The sequence below is a fragment of the Tiliqua scincoides genome, chromosome 1, assembly GCF_035046505.1.
Source record: "Tiliqua scincoides isolate rTilSci1 chromosome 1, rTilSci1.hap2, whole genome shotgun sequence".
Classification (NCBI taxonomy): Eukaryota; Metazoa; Chordata; class Lepidosauria; order Squamata; family Scincidae; genus Tiliqua; species Tiliqua scincoides.
The window spans coordinates 78,124,883-78,139,698 of record NC_089821.1 but is presented as its reverse complement, the minus strand read 5'-3'; the positions used below and the strand labels follow the sequence as shown (position 1 = coordinate 78,139,698).

Genomic DNA, 14,816 nt, shown 5'->3' with positions numbered 1-14,816 from the left:
CATCTGCTTCCAATTCCAAAATGCATTTGCACAACTGTGGTTAAGGCAGAATTGTGCTTGTGCCATTTCAGCTGCTCAATGTATTTTTCCACCGAGACCTTGGACAGGGTAAAGCCAAAGAATAAGTAGGTATCCGTTCTCCAACGTTTAGCAGGAGGTGAGTATTTGTATTTGTGTTTGTCCTTGTCTAGTTCTGGTTTAAGTGTGCTTTACGTTTCCAAAGCAATTTCTTTTCACCCTTGTAACGTTGGTGGCCCAGCGGAAAATTTGATTTGAATATAGGAGTGGAATGCGATAACGAATCCCTTTCATTTCCCATGTGGTCTGTCTCGAATCCACTCTGAAGTGTCTTCTCTATACCTTACAGCTGGCTATTGGACAGGAGCTAGGGAAATGGGTAGTATCAGGTGTGAAAGGGCACTTTTGAGCCATAGTTTGCATCCCTATGGGACGTGGTGGTGTGGTGGGTTAAACTGCTGAGCCGACAAGGCTGCTGTCCGCAAGATTGGCAGTTTAAATTCATGTAACAGCGTTGCTTGTCCCAGCTCCTGCCAACCTAGCAGTTCAAAAGCATGTAAAAATGCAAGTGGATAAATAGGTACCACCTTGGTGGGAAGGTAACAGCGTTACATCCACTTAGGTGTCTGGTCATGCCAGTAACATGACCACAGAAAACTGTCTATGGACAATGTCGATTCTTAGGCTTAGAAAAGGAGATGAGCACCGCCCCTAGAGTCAGACACGACTAGGCTTAACACCAGGGGGAACCTTACCTTTACCTTTATGCATCCCTGTAAACGAAACCTGAATCTAGTTTGTTTGAACTATTCATTCTTGAATGCACTGAATGCTTGGTATAAGTAACTTCGTTTAACATTCATGCTTAACCTAGTGAGTTCTGCCATTAACATCTTGCCCCTGTTCTTGAACTTTTGCCTGTACTTGGTCTTTGTGAGAGCATTATTTTAAATCTTGGGACTGTGTCGCTGGGGAACTAGCAGTTGGAGGTCTCGGGGCCAAATCTGTTCCCTGAAGACCAACAGTTGCCTCACCACAGCTGCCACTTGAGAGGCAAGGGGAGTTCGTGAAGGGAGGGATAGTTATTTCTACTAGGTTCATTGTCCATCTGCTTTGAGGAATGAACAGGGTCAGACAAATTGTTTTTTGTTTAAATCATGGCTTATCTCCATTTTCTAGTCTTGATAATGGGTCTTGTACGCCAGGACGTTTGTAGGTCTTTCCCTCTACCTGGAACCAACCCACCTTCCCACTACCTTGCCTCCAAGCACTCCTGATGAAGAAACAGACACATTGTAATGTTCAAGAAAGTTCCGGTGTGTACGAAAGCAAATCCTGAGGTAGCAGAGGAGATTCTCAACATATGGAAAGATGTTGTATTCCTGCGTTATTGATAGCATACCACCCAATGTTGGCCGGTCTGAGACTGTCACTTTAGAAATCTTGTCCTCATTCCATTCTACTTGCTCGTAATAATTCACATTAATCATTACAAATGAGGCTAGAGGCTAAAGTCTGCCTGGTCACAGCTGTTTGTAGAACTTTTAGAACATTTCTCCCCCTTTCCTGCCGTCTGTTTAATTAGTGGTAATATAAATTTCAACCTCAACATTAGCTGTTTGCAGTAGACCATCACATGCTCTGCAATAAAGGCAATTTCCTGCCTTCCCCCAGCTACTAATAGCAGATCTTAATTAGCCAGGCTTAAAAAAGCTTTCGCCTTGTGCTCCAGTATTGTGTGTCTAGATAGGTTGTGGCTCTCTCTCTATAAGGTAGAGATTGCAGAAAGTCTGGATGCTTGGATGGATTCCATGCTGAAACATCAAGAGCAAGGAATTATTTGGACCACTATGAATTTTGGATGTGGCCAGCACCAGCGTTTAGGCCTGGGGAAAAAATGGCTCAGCTGTTAGTGGTTTCTAGGTTTGCATTCATGAAAATAAAACCAACACAGTCTGCCTCTCTGGCACAGCAAATATTTAAAAGCAGCTTACTTATGGTCGAGATTTTATTTTATTTTTTACACAAGCCCTATGTGTAAAGCAGCAGCATTATTATTATTAGCATCATTATTATTAACACCATCCAATTTTGCAGTAAAAAAAATCACCTACCTCGTTGGAATGTGTCCTGTTCTGGTGTTTTGCGCGGTCAGAAGCATTAGAAAAGGCTTTATTGCAGCCTTCGTGTTCGCAGACATATGGTTTTTCTCCGGTGTGAGACCTCAGGTGTGTCTTTAAGTTCTCTAGCCGTGAATATGCTTTAGAGCAGCCCTCAAACTAAAAGAAAACAAAACAGGAGTGATAATCAGCTGGAGGGATTTTTCTACCTCATCTGGTTTTAATCCTCACCTCCTTGAAGAGCATAATTCCCTAGGAGAGCTTGGCTTTCATCAGAAAGACGTGGGAGAGAGGATTGTTCAGTGCAATTCCTGATCTGGGGAGCTGGTTTAAAGCACAGGTCGCTCTTCACTGTTGTAGGTATGATAGTGTTACACCAGTTTTTCCCCACAGCAAGTACATAAAATGTGTGGGCGCTAAACCCATATCTTTTAACACCCATGCACATATGCCTGAGAGCCCTAATTTTTCTGATACTCCCTAACATGCATGTCACATGTACTCAGCATGACATATGACACTTTCAGGGAATCCACAGCAATAGTATCATATCCATCACATAAAATGCTGTATAGCAGTGGTTCTCAAAAGTTTAGCACCAGGACTCACTTTTTAGAATGAGAATCTGTCAGGACCCACTGGAAGTGATGTTATTATCAGAAAGGACATCATCAGATCAAAGTGACATCAGGAAAATTTTTTAACAATCCTTCCTACACTTACCCAGAAGTAAGTCCTGTTGACTATCATTGTTTATATACATAGTAGCCTGAATGCAGTCACATACCATGGTAGCATCAAGTCTGCTGTATAGGATCAGGTGCTATTGACATGCATTGAAAAAAATGCCTGTTACTTCATGTGGTAATGGCACCTTTTTGAAACCACTACATAACAGCTCTTGAGAGAAATATGAATGAAGGGCTTCTGAACCGGACAGCTAAAAGCTACAGTTGGTTGCTCAACTTTTCCACTTGCTCTAAATATAAAACTGAGACAGCTTCCTCACCCCAAATTCTGAATTTGGTTATAAGGTTGCAATCTATAAGGTTGCACTCTAGACTCATCTCTGGTCTAATCTGAATAAGGTTGCTTGTCTCAATTTGGCTTTTAAAGACCAACTACACATTGAAAACTCACTGACCTCTCCACTTGATGAAGTTTTAACTTGTATTACAGCACCTTGTGGAATGCGTTCAATGTTCTGGTAGCAATCAAGTGATATACATGGCTAAACTATGAAAAAGGAGATTGCCTCCATCCCTGAAATACTCAGATTACTTTGTTGGGCTTGCCTTAACACAATACCTAGTGAATGGAGTCAATCAGAGCAGAGCTTGCTTGTTGTACCAGCAAAGCAGGAGAACTGGGAGCATTGCTCAGTGTTTGTGGGGCAGTGTTTGTGCAGCATGTTCCTACTGTGGTGCAACTGCTCTTTGCCTGTGGAAACTGTGATCTAAATTCTACAGGCTCATCTGTGGGAGATGTTTGGCTTACTGGATAATATCAACATATGGGAGAATCAACAGGATGATTGATACCCGTTTGCTTGTTCTTAAGTATTTGTGAACAATCTTTAGATCTCCTACAAGGAGATAAGGATGACACATTAATAAGTATCCACTCTTAGGATTCTGCATATCTTGTTCACATTTTAGAAAACAAATGGAGGACAGGATACGACAACTATAATTCTGCTGTCCTGTTACTCAGTTTACCCAGTCTGAGTTTACCCAGTTTGCCAGAGTTACCTGCCCCTCCCCACATACAGAGTGAGAGCGAGACAGTGTATGCTCGACATTTCTCATGCTGAGTCTGAATTCTGCTCTCTCCTTCCATGCTCATGGGCACTGACCTCAATTACACTGACCCGTGTAGGGTTTATGGCAGTGGTTCCAAAATGTGCCACGATACCCTTTGCACTAACAGGGGTGCCATGTGGCCTCTTCTTGCTATCTTGTACAATCATGCGAGAATCCATGAGATTTTGCACAATCTTGGTCCAGCGAGCCGGGAGGAAAAACCATGCAACACCCCTGTGAATGTGCTGCGGCGCCCTTGTGCACAGTTTGGGAATCTATGGTATCAATTTCTTACCGTGCACTTGTGCGGCTTTTCTCCAGTGTGCCTTCGCATGTGCACGACCAGCATGTACTGAGCTTTGAATGGCTTCTGCTCCCGTGTACATTCTTGCCAGCGACAAACAAACTCCTTCTTCTCCCCATGTATGTGATCATTATTGATGTGCTGTAAATTGAGAAGTGAAGAAGCTAGTGTTACAAAAGAAAGCCAGCAATGCTTGTGCTACTTTTTCTCCCAGAATCTGCATAACTGGGAAAGAATATACCTTGCTGGAGGTAAAGTTCTAATGCCGCCCTCCTTTCCCTACACCTTGGCCCTGATTCAGATCGCTCCCCCAGTTGTTATTTAAAGAGACAAGCATGGTAGGACCAAGCACATGCTTAATGTAATGCATAATTTGGTCCTCACTCTATTGAGGATTACTGTGTGGCAACAGAAGAACATGTGCACTATACTCATCTCTGGTGTGTTTCTGATGAACTGCATCAAGTTATTAAATAAAGACACTAGAAGAAACTTGGGCTAGGAAAGAGAAAGCTTAACATGCCTAACTTTAAGGCTAGTTGGAGAAAATAAAAGCCAGTCACATTCTCTAACCACAGAAGTTGGGAGATACACCCCCCCCCTACTTTGTCTGATACCCTCTTCAATTCTACCCACTATTGTGAACTATTGTTGATGATAACTGTTGGACTGCAAGTTTGATGTGCAGGCTTCCTGCATTCTGCATAGTCTAACTCCCAGTCTTTGCGGAAAGGATAAATAGCAGAAATCTCAATCTTGGTATCTCACTGCTGAGGGAGGTCACCAATCTGTTCCTCTGTGTTGCTCCAGGTACTTGACAGCATTCAGACCGGAGTGCCCAACACATATGCATATGCATATTCATCACTCTATGTCAACCACAAAGGAACCCTTACAAGGCCAGGTTGTGTCACTGTAAGTTTGATGGACTCTGAAATCTGAACTGGAATATTAGTTAAATGTTGTTCCTGATGCCTCAGGGCCCAATCCTATCCAAATTTCCAGCACCAATGCAGCTGTGCTGATGGGGTATGCACAGCGTCCTGCAGTAGTGGGGCAGACATGGAAGACCTCCTCAAGGTAAGGCAGCATTTGTTTCTTTACCTTGGGGCTGCATTGCAGCTGCATGAGTGCTGGAAAGTTGGATAGGATCTGGCTACCTCTCACTCCACCTGTACTACAGTGAAAGGGAAATAAATATATGATCTGAAGTAGATTGGATGCTTGTTGTAGTCTAAAACATCCAACTACTGCCTTTAGCAAGAAACAACAGTTGGTCTGAAGCAGACTTTCTCAGCTTCATTTTCTTCTAATTATTCAACCCCATAAAAGCCTTCTGTTGCCACAGAGCCTGGATCTTCAGTTCCTATTTTGCAGGTTGAGGAATGATCAAACATTTGAATTTTGAGAAGTCTGGGAACAGTACTGCTGTTGCATTATAATGCACCCGGGGTTGTCTTTTTCTCTAATCACCAAAAATAAAGGCTTCCTTCATCACAGGTCCAACAGGAAGTCTTAAAAATGTAAGACCTGGAGGACTCCTTGCATTTGGAATTTCTTCTCCATTCAACACTGAGGTTTGGCATGCAGACTGCAGCTCTGTATACCACTGAGATGTAGGATTTGATTGCTGTTCAGATGCAATATTCTATAGACAGCATGTCTTCATTAAAAAGAAAATAAGTGACTGTATACCAAAGAGTATGGCATTCTAGCTTGGATACATCTTTGTAAAGAAAAATGTTGTGCTGCACCTCTGCCTTCCATCTTGTAACAATAACTCTCATTTATTTAAGGGTCTCCTGTTGCTCTTCAGTTGATGTTATTTATTCGGATGTAGTGCCAAAGCCCTTCACTGTACCTTTCAGTCAAGTCCTTTTTATCCATCCAGCTAACTCTTGTGGCTTGCTGAGTTCTGCCTCCATGAGGCAGCTTTTGCAAACATTAAATTGCCCCTCCCTCAGAGGAGTGTAGGGCAGCATCCGCAGAGCTATCCCACTTCCCCCCCCCCCCCGCCCCACAGAACACATATGTGAGGTAGATTAGACTGAGAGATAGTGACTGGCCCAAGGTCACCCAGCAAACTTCATCACTGAACAGGAATCCAAATCTGTATCACTTTGGTCCAAGTCAATTCCCCAGCCCAAAGATTTTCAACCTTTTTCATCTCAAGGCACGTTGACAAGGTGCTAAAATTGTCAAGGCACACCATCCGTTTTCTGACAGTTGACAAGGCACACCACACTGCTGACTGGAGGATCACATTCCCCAATGGCCCTACTAACAAATGACACTCCCCCAAACTCCTATGGCACACCCACAGACCATTTGTGGCAAGTAGTTGAAAAATAGCTGCTTTAACCACTATACCACACTGCTTTTTCACAATGTCTCCTTATAGCCAGCCAGCAATCACCTCCCATTGGGATCTTCTACTTGTTCCTGTCTCTCAGTGTTTCTTTGGACATTGTAACACAAACAAACTTCATGTGGTGTTTGTTTGAACTGCTCACTATGACAGATGCCTCCAGGCCTTTAGTCTGAAGTAACCCATTGAGCAAGTTTGTAGCACCATGATTTCATGAAGGCAATCATTTCAGGAATTATTATAAATGTCTGCCATATGTAAAAATGCAGTTCTGGATGACTGATGCTAGTGACCAGCAAGATTTAGCAGAGGCCCAGCTGGTTTATAGCCCTACGGAAATGAGAACTTGCTTTCTTACCGGAGTCATGATAGAGAATGCTTGGGGAAGGATCTTGCACTGTGCAGGGCTCAGCCAAAATACGAGCCCTGCACAGTATACACTCCTCCTCGTATATACTCCTCCTCGTATATACTCCTCCTCGTATACACAGGAGGCCTCCAATAACAGTAATGTGCGCATTCACATGAACTCTGCCTTTCCTCTGGGATGTGACTACTCATGGTACACTCAGTCAATAATTAGGGTAACAGCATAGGAGGAATAAGTGTTTACAGGAAGGTCCAGCTCCTCAGCAAACTGCCCTCTGCGGACTTCTTCTACCTAGCTAGGTCCCCCAAGAGAGTATCCCCACCACTTGAAGATTATGTGTATGGAGGTGGTTTCAGGAATCGGCAGAAGGTCCTAGGTTGTTGCAGCTGCCCACCAAGGCTACCTCTGACACTGGTCCTATTTCCAGGTTTTCAAGCAACTCAGTACCTGTAAGAAGTGACCAAAGGCAACAGATTATCCTGGCAAGCTGTTTATGGTTACCAAGGTTCCTCATCCTTCACTGCTGGAGGCTGAGTACAAAACAAAATAATCAATCAAAGGCTTCTCTGCAGCTAAGCACTCTGGGAGCTTGCCCTGATTTGGCAGCATTCAAATACAGTGTGCCTCGAAGGGTTACTTTTAGTGGCTGTCAGTGTGTGCATTGTGATATGAAGAGAGGCCAAAGCCCCAAATTTATGGCTTGTGTCTCTTTCCTGACATCACTTACATGGACGAGTTGCTCCTGAGTGTCGTACTCCTTTGCACACCCTTCCCAATGACAGTTGGTCTCGTAAATAACTTCTGGCTCCTGCTTGCATTCATCCTTATCAAGTTCTTCTTTCAAGTCTGTCAGATGCTCCTGTAAGATACAAAGCATTTTGTGTAAGATAGACTGGTTTGGCCTGAACTCCTCAGTCACCCATAGATTACAAGGCAGGTGATAGTGGAGAATGGAAAGAGCCACTGCATGGCAACAGCAGAGCATTCCTGATAAGCTATAGCGGACTTGCACAGAAACGCTCTTGCCTGAGAGGATGAGTGTTATGTGCAGGTCTTTTGACTGAACGCATGTCCACAGATTTCTTACTCGTAATAAGAGCCAGGTCTGCGATTCTCCCACTGATCAAGTATTGCTTCTTTCTTTTAAAATCTGTCCAGATGCCCCCTGTGTATGCATCCAGTGGGATTTATTCCCAAGTCTATTTTTCTCTAGGCTAAACATGTTCACTTCTTTAGTAGAATGCCTGCTGAATTCTTGAATGAACCAGAAACTGGTGATGCATGTGGGGATCCAGCTCGTGCAGATACATTTCAGATAGGACTCCAATATCTGTCTCCCACTTCATCTCCAGTTTAGAGTCTGGATTGAGCATCTGAAAATTGTCAATTTTGTCCAGAATCTTTTAGGGTCTACGCCTTTTCAGAAACTGCACATCAGCAGGAGACAAGCATCACCCACTGCTAATGTTTGCAGGGGCTGGCCAAAAAGTTGAGAACTCGAGTGCCAGAGCTTTGAGAACATGAATGACTGGTGATGGGATAGCATTTCAAACATCTGGATTTAATGATATATTCCAGTAGTTCAAATGTTTTCATAATCAAATTAGGTAGCATTGGGGAGCTATCTTCTCTGTCCTTCGGCTTTTCCAAAGAAGGCTGGTCTTTTGGACCCTTTATCATCACCTCTTTTAGGTGATGATAGATAGCGGTATAACATGTTTAATATAGAGATGATGATACAATATATTAGATAAGGCAAAAGCAGCATTATGTAAACCAGTTTCCTGCATTAAACCAGAAAATCACAAACTGTTGTTAGATTTGTACTGATGTTGAAACAGATGTTTCATTTGTACTGCAGTGCACACAGAGAGGGCTTGTGCTGGGAGGTTGTTCCCTATAATTTCAATAGGCTGAGCAGAAAAATTGGGAGGGAAGACATCAGCCAGTGTGTACAATTCATCAAGAAATGTTTCAACTGCAATAAAAATGAATGGGGCAGCACATGGGTGAGTGGCTTGGCTGTGGCTCTCGCATAAGAGCTCCTACTCCAGAAATTGACAAAAAGGCCTTATTTTGAGATCCTCCTAGGACCAATCTCAGTACTTTTTGTTGCACTGACAGTAGGTTGGGCTTGTTCACTCTGCCCCTAAAGTACCAATCTCTGTGATGCACCAACTCCCCTAAATGGGCTCTGTGTAACCTTTTTCTCTATCAATCCCTACTCAAGATCTGCTGGGGGATCATTTGTGTACGTAATGCTTTGCTATTTAATAGTCAAGTGAAGCTTGGAGAGGGCAAAATGTTCCATAAAATCTTGTGATTTATTATTTAAAAAGCTGAAGTTATTTCAGATGCCAAGTGTGACTTTTATATACATTTTTGGGAAAGTTTATAGGCCAAGAGGTTTGCTAATTAGCTTAAAATTGCCTACTGCTGCTATAGAATGCTGAGAAAAAGTCCCAGACTGAGTTCACAGGTGGAGCCAGAGGCATAACCAACTCATACAGGACATTACCTGCCTTCTTTCTCCATCCATCCCCTTTAGAAGGTATAGCTGGTGGTAGGAAGGGGCAGATTGGATTGGAAAAAGGTTGGTTGGGAATCAGTGATGTTTTAGCAGAAATGAAAGGACAGAGCTGACACTTATCACTTATCCAAGCCTTGAACTCTCAGTATCCTTGACTAGCTATTGAAAGATGCTCCCAAGAGCAGACTTGAACCAACCTGCTTTTCCTACATTGTGACAGAATCCACAGATGAATTGAACCCATCAGGCAGAACCCAACTGAGGCAGTTGCCTCAATCAGCAGATTACCAGGGGTAGGTACACTTTCCCCCACTGCTCCTTCCTCCTCCTCCCACTCCCTGGACTAGAAAAGAAAGAAGGGGTCACTGTAGAAGAGGAAGTGTGGAGGAGAGAAAAGTGATAGGCTAGAGCAGTACTTCACAAGCTTTTTAGCACAGGACCCACTTTTTTAAAACAACAATCTATTATGACCCATTACAGCAAGAGAGAATATTATTATTGTTTTAATAATAATAATAATAATAATAAGGGCCCTGTGCTCCTGAGGCTGCTAGAGACCTTACATGTCGTATGTATATGTAGACATTTGGTAGACTCTCCCCAGAAATGGAGTTCAAGGACTGTTTCCCCAAACCTTTATAGTCATTCCATGGTACTCAGAGCAAGATGTACAGTTAGGGACTTCCAGTTCAGACAAAAGGCTGAAACTAGGCTCACACATAATCTATGGCACACCAATTACTAGCAAAAATTAAAAAGTGACATTTTAATTTTGGGGTTTGCTCGTGATACCAGCTAGCAGTTTTGTTCTGCAAACCATCAAAGGTGCTGAAATGTTTTTTTTTAAAATGTTTCAAAAACTTCGTGACCCATTAAAAATCAGCTTGCGACTCGGGTCCCAACACACAGTTTGGGAAACACTGGGCTAGAACATTCCCCACTCCTTCACACTTTCTGTTCCCCCTCCTCCTTTTCCAGTCTTTTTCCAATCCAGGAAATGGGTGGAACAGAGGCTGACACATAACCAGGTAAGGGGGTAGCATTTGGGATGCTGCTCCAGGCACCAGGAGGTCTTGGCAGAGTGCCAGTGTGTCTGATATTTGTTTGATATATATGTTGTCACATTCACACTTTACATTAACATGTATATTTAAAAACAATGTAATGTCTGAAGTAGTCTTTGCTTCTAAATAGATAGGCTTAGGATTGGGATCTGGTTGGTAAAATTTAGAACTGCATGTAGAAGGAATTAACTAAAAGATACAATAATAGTGCCCTATTTCTCCACAGACATCTAACTTTAGGAAAAGCAGGAAACCCCTTTCCCTTGGTGCAAGACACTATAATCTGTGACCTGATTAAGCTGGGAGTAAAGCAGGTTGGTTACTTCATGTCATGTGCTTTCTGCCATTGTATGCCGAGGTGTTCCTAAACCGAAAGCTCTGGAGAGATGCCTCTTTGCCCTAATCGTGCTGACTACAGCATGTTTATCTTTCCCAGATATGCTATCTTCATCAATTTTATCAGCCCCCTGATGATTGCACATGTTGCTGTCCCCATGCATCATGCCAAAACCCGCTTCTGAACTGGAGCTGAAAGAGGAATTTGTCATAAGCTCTTCTGTTGGCTTGACAATAGCAAAGCCTCATATTTCATGAAAATGAAGTGCCCAGAGCACTCCCGATAGTTTACAGTTGTGATAAAGGACAGTCAGATAGATACAGTCGGCCATTAAACTGTTTGGAAGCACATGGCTCTGACAAGAACACAGAAGCCGGTGGGCCCTTCTGGGTGTCAAATGTTGTGTCACCAAGGTAAAGGATGCTTCTGTGAGCAATTCCTTCCTGAAAAGGGACAGCTCCCTTCCGGATTGCTCCCTACCTACATGCAAGATCTCCCTGTAATCTATGTTTGCTCTGAGACACCATTACTGCTTGCTTTGCAGTCTAGAAGTGTCAAACATCCTTTTTAAAGGAGCTTCACTGAAATATGGCATTTCCACCTCAGCTAGCAGGAGGATTCAGTGACCCAAGAACCTACAGGAGGTCTCACTCCAATCACTCATAAAAATCTGCAGCTACCCATTATGCTAGGGCTTAGGGTAGGATATCTATTACCTTGAAAACTTCAAGCCAGTCCAAATGCAACATCCCCAGCCATAAATTTTGTCCAACCTGAAAACATAGACCCATGCATTTTTCAAAATACTACACACAGCAGTGCTGCTAGTCCTCCCCCCTGAATATGAACTGCAGGTTCAGTCATGTGTCAGAGCTATTGCTTCCATTTGATGCTACAAAGAAATGGGGACATTCTAGGTTTCAATGCTGGTGCCATTCTATGGGTTGGAAGGGACCCAAAGGAAATCTAGTCCAACACTCCCCCCTTTCCACCTTGCTTGGCAGAACCATCCATTCACAAGCCCCACTACAGAGCGGCTTCCATTATCCAGATCACAGAGTCTCACAATCAGAATGCACATTCACTACTGACAGTGGCAGTTGAATAGCTTCATATTACTCGAGCAAGCAAGTCAAACCATATGCTGCAGGGGAAGGTGAAGCATCTCCCTCTTCCTGTCCCAGGTCACCAGTGAATCTGACCTGGGAGAAATTCCTTCTTACCCTACATATGGCTACCATAGGCTCTCCCATCACAGGTTAGCACCTGAATTTCTACTTTATAGGTGGGACCTCAGTATCCACTGATTTGACTCACCACAGACATTGGGGTTCACCTTTAAATGCCTTGTAACAAGGAAAAAAAAGAACCAAAATCCAGTTTCCTAACTTTGCGCTGTTAAACCTCACTGGTTGCAAGCTTCTCGGGGTTAAAGATAGCTTTAAAGACCCACTTCTGCATCTCTTGCTCCTCCATTGTTGCCCCAGAATGCATTGGTATAGATGCTATACCATATTCAGCCACTAGATGGGATCAATAATGTAATCTAATGGAATAATTTCATTCCATTAAATTCCATTACTCACTTCATCTAGTGGCTGAATATAGTATGGCATCTATACTAAAGCATTTGGGGGCAACAATGGAGGTGAAAGAAACTGGAAGTGGGTCTCTAAAGCTATTTTTCCACTGATTTGGTGTCTACTGATTTTTTTTTTTTTTTTGGTATCTACTGATTTTTCTACTGGGAACAGAAACCCAGTGAATAACGAGGCATAACCTGAAAATGGATACTTCTTATACCAGTAGCTTTGATAAGAGTATGTGTTTGTCCCCACATAATCCAACTCATTCATGCAATGCAGAATTGAAGACATTCTTGATGTGACATGACGTTGGGAGTTGACTATGGAAAAGAGCAACCATACGAAAAAAAAAAGAAATCGATAAATTTAGACCTCAGAATGAGAAAAATTCTGAATCCCTCAAAGAAAATGTAATTGGGGAACAAACCCCAATAGCTGCTCTCTAGCTTCATGACCGTCTCTGATGCACCAAAAGAAGGGAAACAATAACCACAATCCTGGTGAGATAGATCAGTCCAGTCTCTGGAAATACATCCAAATGAACACAGCTGTGAAGATTTGTGGTGTTACTACTGTGCCTTTTTCATATTTTCAAAACAAACAGTTGTATTGGAAGCTACTGTCTTGTTGCTGATTGCAGAGAAGCCCAAAATTAGTCATTTGTCATAACAGTGTCAAAATTCTGGGGTCTAAAGGTCTGGCGTTGAAAACAAGCTTGCACCAAAGATTTACCTGAGTAGGTGGGGAAGCTGGTGGTATAGTCTCCATTTCAGTCTTGACTTTGCTGCGTTTGTTAATGATTGGATTGACAGTGCTGCTGACAGCTGACTCGCTACTCTGCTTGCTCTAAGGAAACAAAAATGGGGTGAGGGTGTCATATAAAGACTGTCAAGGAAATGTAGCATCACCACCACAATGATTTAGTAAGATCGGGGGAAGAATTAATTCAGGTTTTCTCTAAGGAAATAGGTTTCACCCAATGTATATGAAGTGAAGTCTTTGAGCACAGATTGCCCAACTTATCTCTAGAAAAATATTTATTATCACTAGTTGCATCAGAATAATGATGAGTTGAACATCTGAATGCACCTGATTCCTTTTCCAGGAATATGCGGATGCTGGAGAAGCAAATTCACTGGTTAATTTTTAAATCTGAGATCTTCTTAATTTGATCATGGGAAATATAAATGGTCAAATTCAGATGCGTTTCCATTTGTTGTGAGAGATTTTTGTCCAATCATAGTACAACAATAACAGGATAACTGAATATCTGTGTAAGTGAACATTCAACCTTGTTAAGGGTTAAAATGGATATATTTGATAACTGAAAATATTACTTTTAATGGACACTTCGGATCTTTATAAAGGAGTTTGCAGGGAGCCCAGTTAAAGCTTGTCAGAAGCCAGTGAGGATCCTACCTGGTTGGAATCAGCTATGCAATTACTGCTGTTGCTGATCTGAGCAGGACTTGAATTGACAGAGATAACAGCTACATGCTGCCGTGCAGGAAAGGTTGGGGACGGCTGGATGAAAGGAGGCGTATGTCCAAATGCAGAGCTCAGGCCTCTTTGCTGATTCATAATCTGCTGGTATGTCACTGGATTGATTGGGTGGGGAAAGGTGAACGCTGGACTGGAGAGAAAGCACATCACATGGCACAAAGATAATACATAGTTGGGACACCGGAGAGTGATGCCTGGTTAAGGGTAGGACAGCCTGCCAATTAAGGGAATGGAGCTAAGGTTAACATTGCTGGGTTTCTGTTTTCAGGAATGTACCAGCAATGCTGCCCCATGGGTCTGCCTTCTAAGAACATGACAAAGAAGGGACAGGAATCTGCAGTGTTAACAAATTCAGACCACAAAAAGGGATGCTGTTCTATTCTATTCTATCTCTTGCATTATTTTATTTTATTTTATAGTAAATAACAACGAGATTATTACACTTTCTTTTGACTCTGTTTATTTATTTCTATAGAGTATTTCTATCCCACCTTTCTCTCTGAAGTGGCCCAAGGTGGCTTTTTCTTATGAGATCTTTAGAAAAGCTTCCTACACTTTCTTTTATCTTTTAAAGGCCACCAATCTCCCTAGACATGGCCTTTGTTTGTTACCTGTGTTGTCTTTGCAGAATACAACCTGCACATAGCCAGGTCCAGAGCCAAACCTAACTTTGTTCATGGATTGCAGGCCCTCTTTTGGAGTTCTGGATCACCCAAGTCCAATACTCACATCTGAAGACTTTGCACAGAACAGCGAAATATTCCTAGACACCTTACTCAGCTTAAGTAAGAGCCAAAGAGGGAAAGGGCCACAG

At 42.7% G+C, this 14,816-nt stretch overlaps 1 protein-coding gene across 1 annotated transcript in view; it reads right to left on the bottom strand.

The window, feature by feature from the left end:
- GLI2 (GLI family zinc finger 2) overlaps window positions 1-14,816 on the bottom strand; it is a 252,068-nt gene that overhangs the window by 12,827 nt on the left and 224,425 nt on the right. The window contains exons 7-11 of the mRNA XM_066632346.1: window positions 13,919-14,132; window positions 13,232-13,345; window positions 7,710-7,841; window positions 4,236-4,385; window positions 2,133-2,297 (exon numbers count right to left, since the gene is read on the bottom strand). Of these exons, the coding sequence (XP_066488443.1) occupies window positions 2,133-2,297; window positions 4,236-4,385; window positions 7,710-7,841; window positions 13,232-13,345; window positions 13,919-14,132 (775 nt within the window). The remainder of the gene's footprint in view (window positions 1-2,132; window positions 2,298-4,235; window positions 4,386-7,709; window positions 7,842-13,231; window positions 13,346-13,918; window positions 14,133-14,816) is intronic.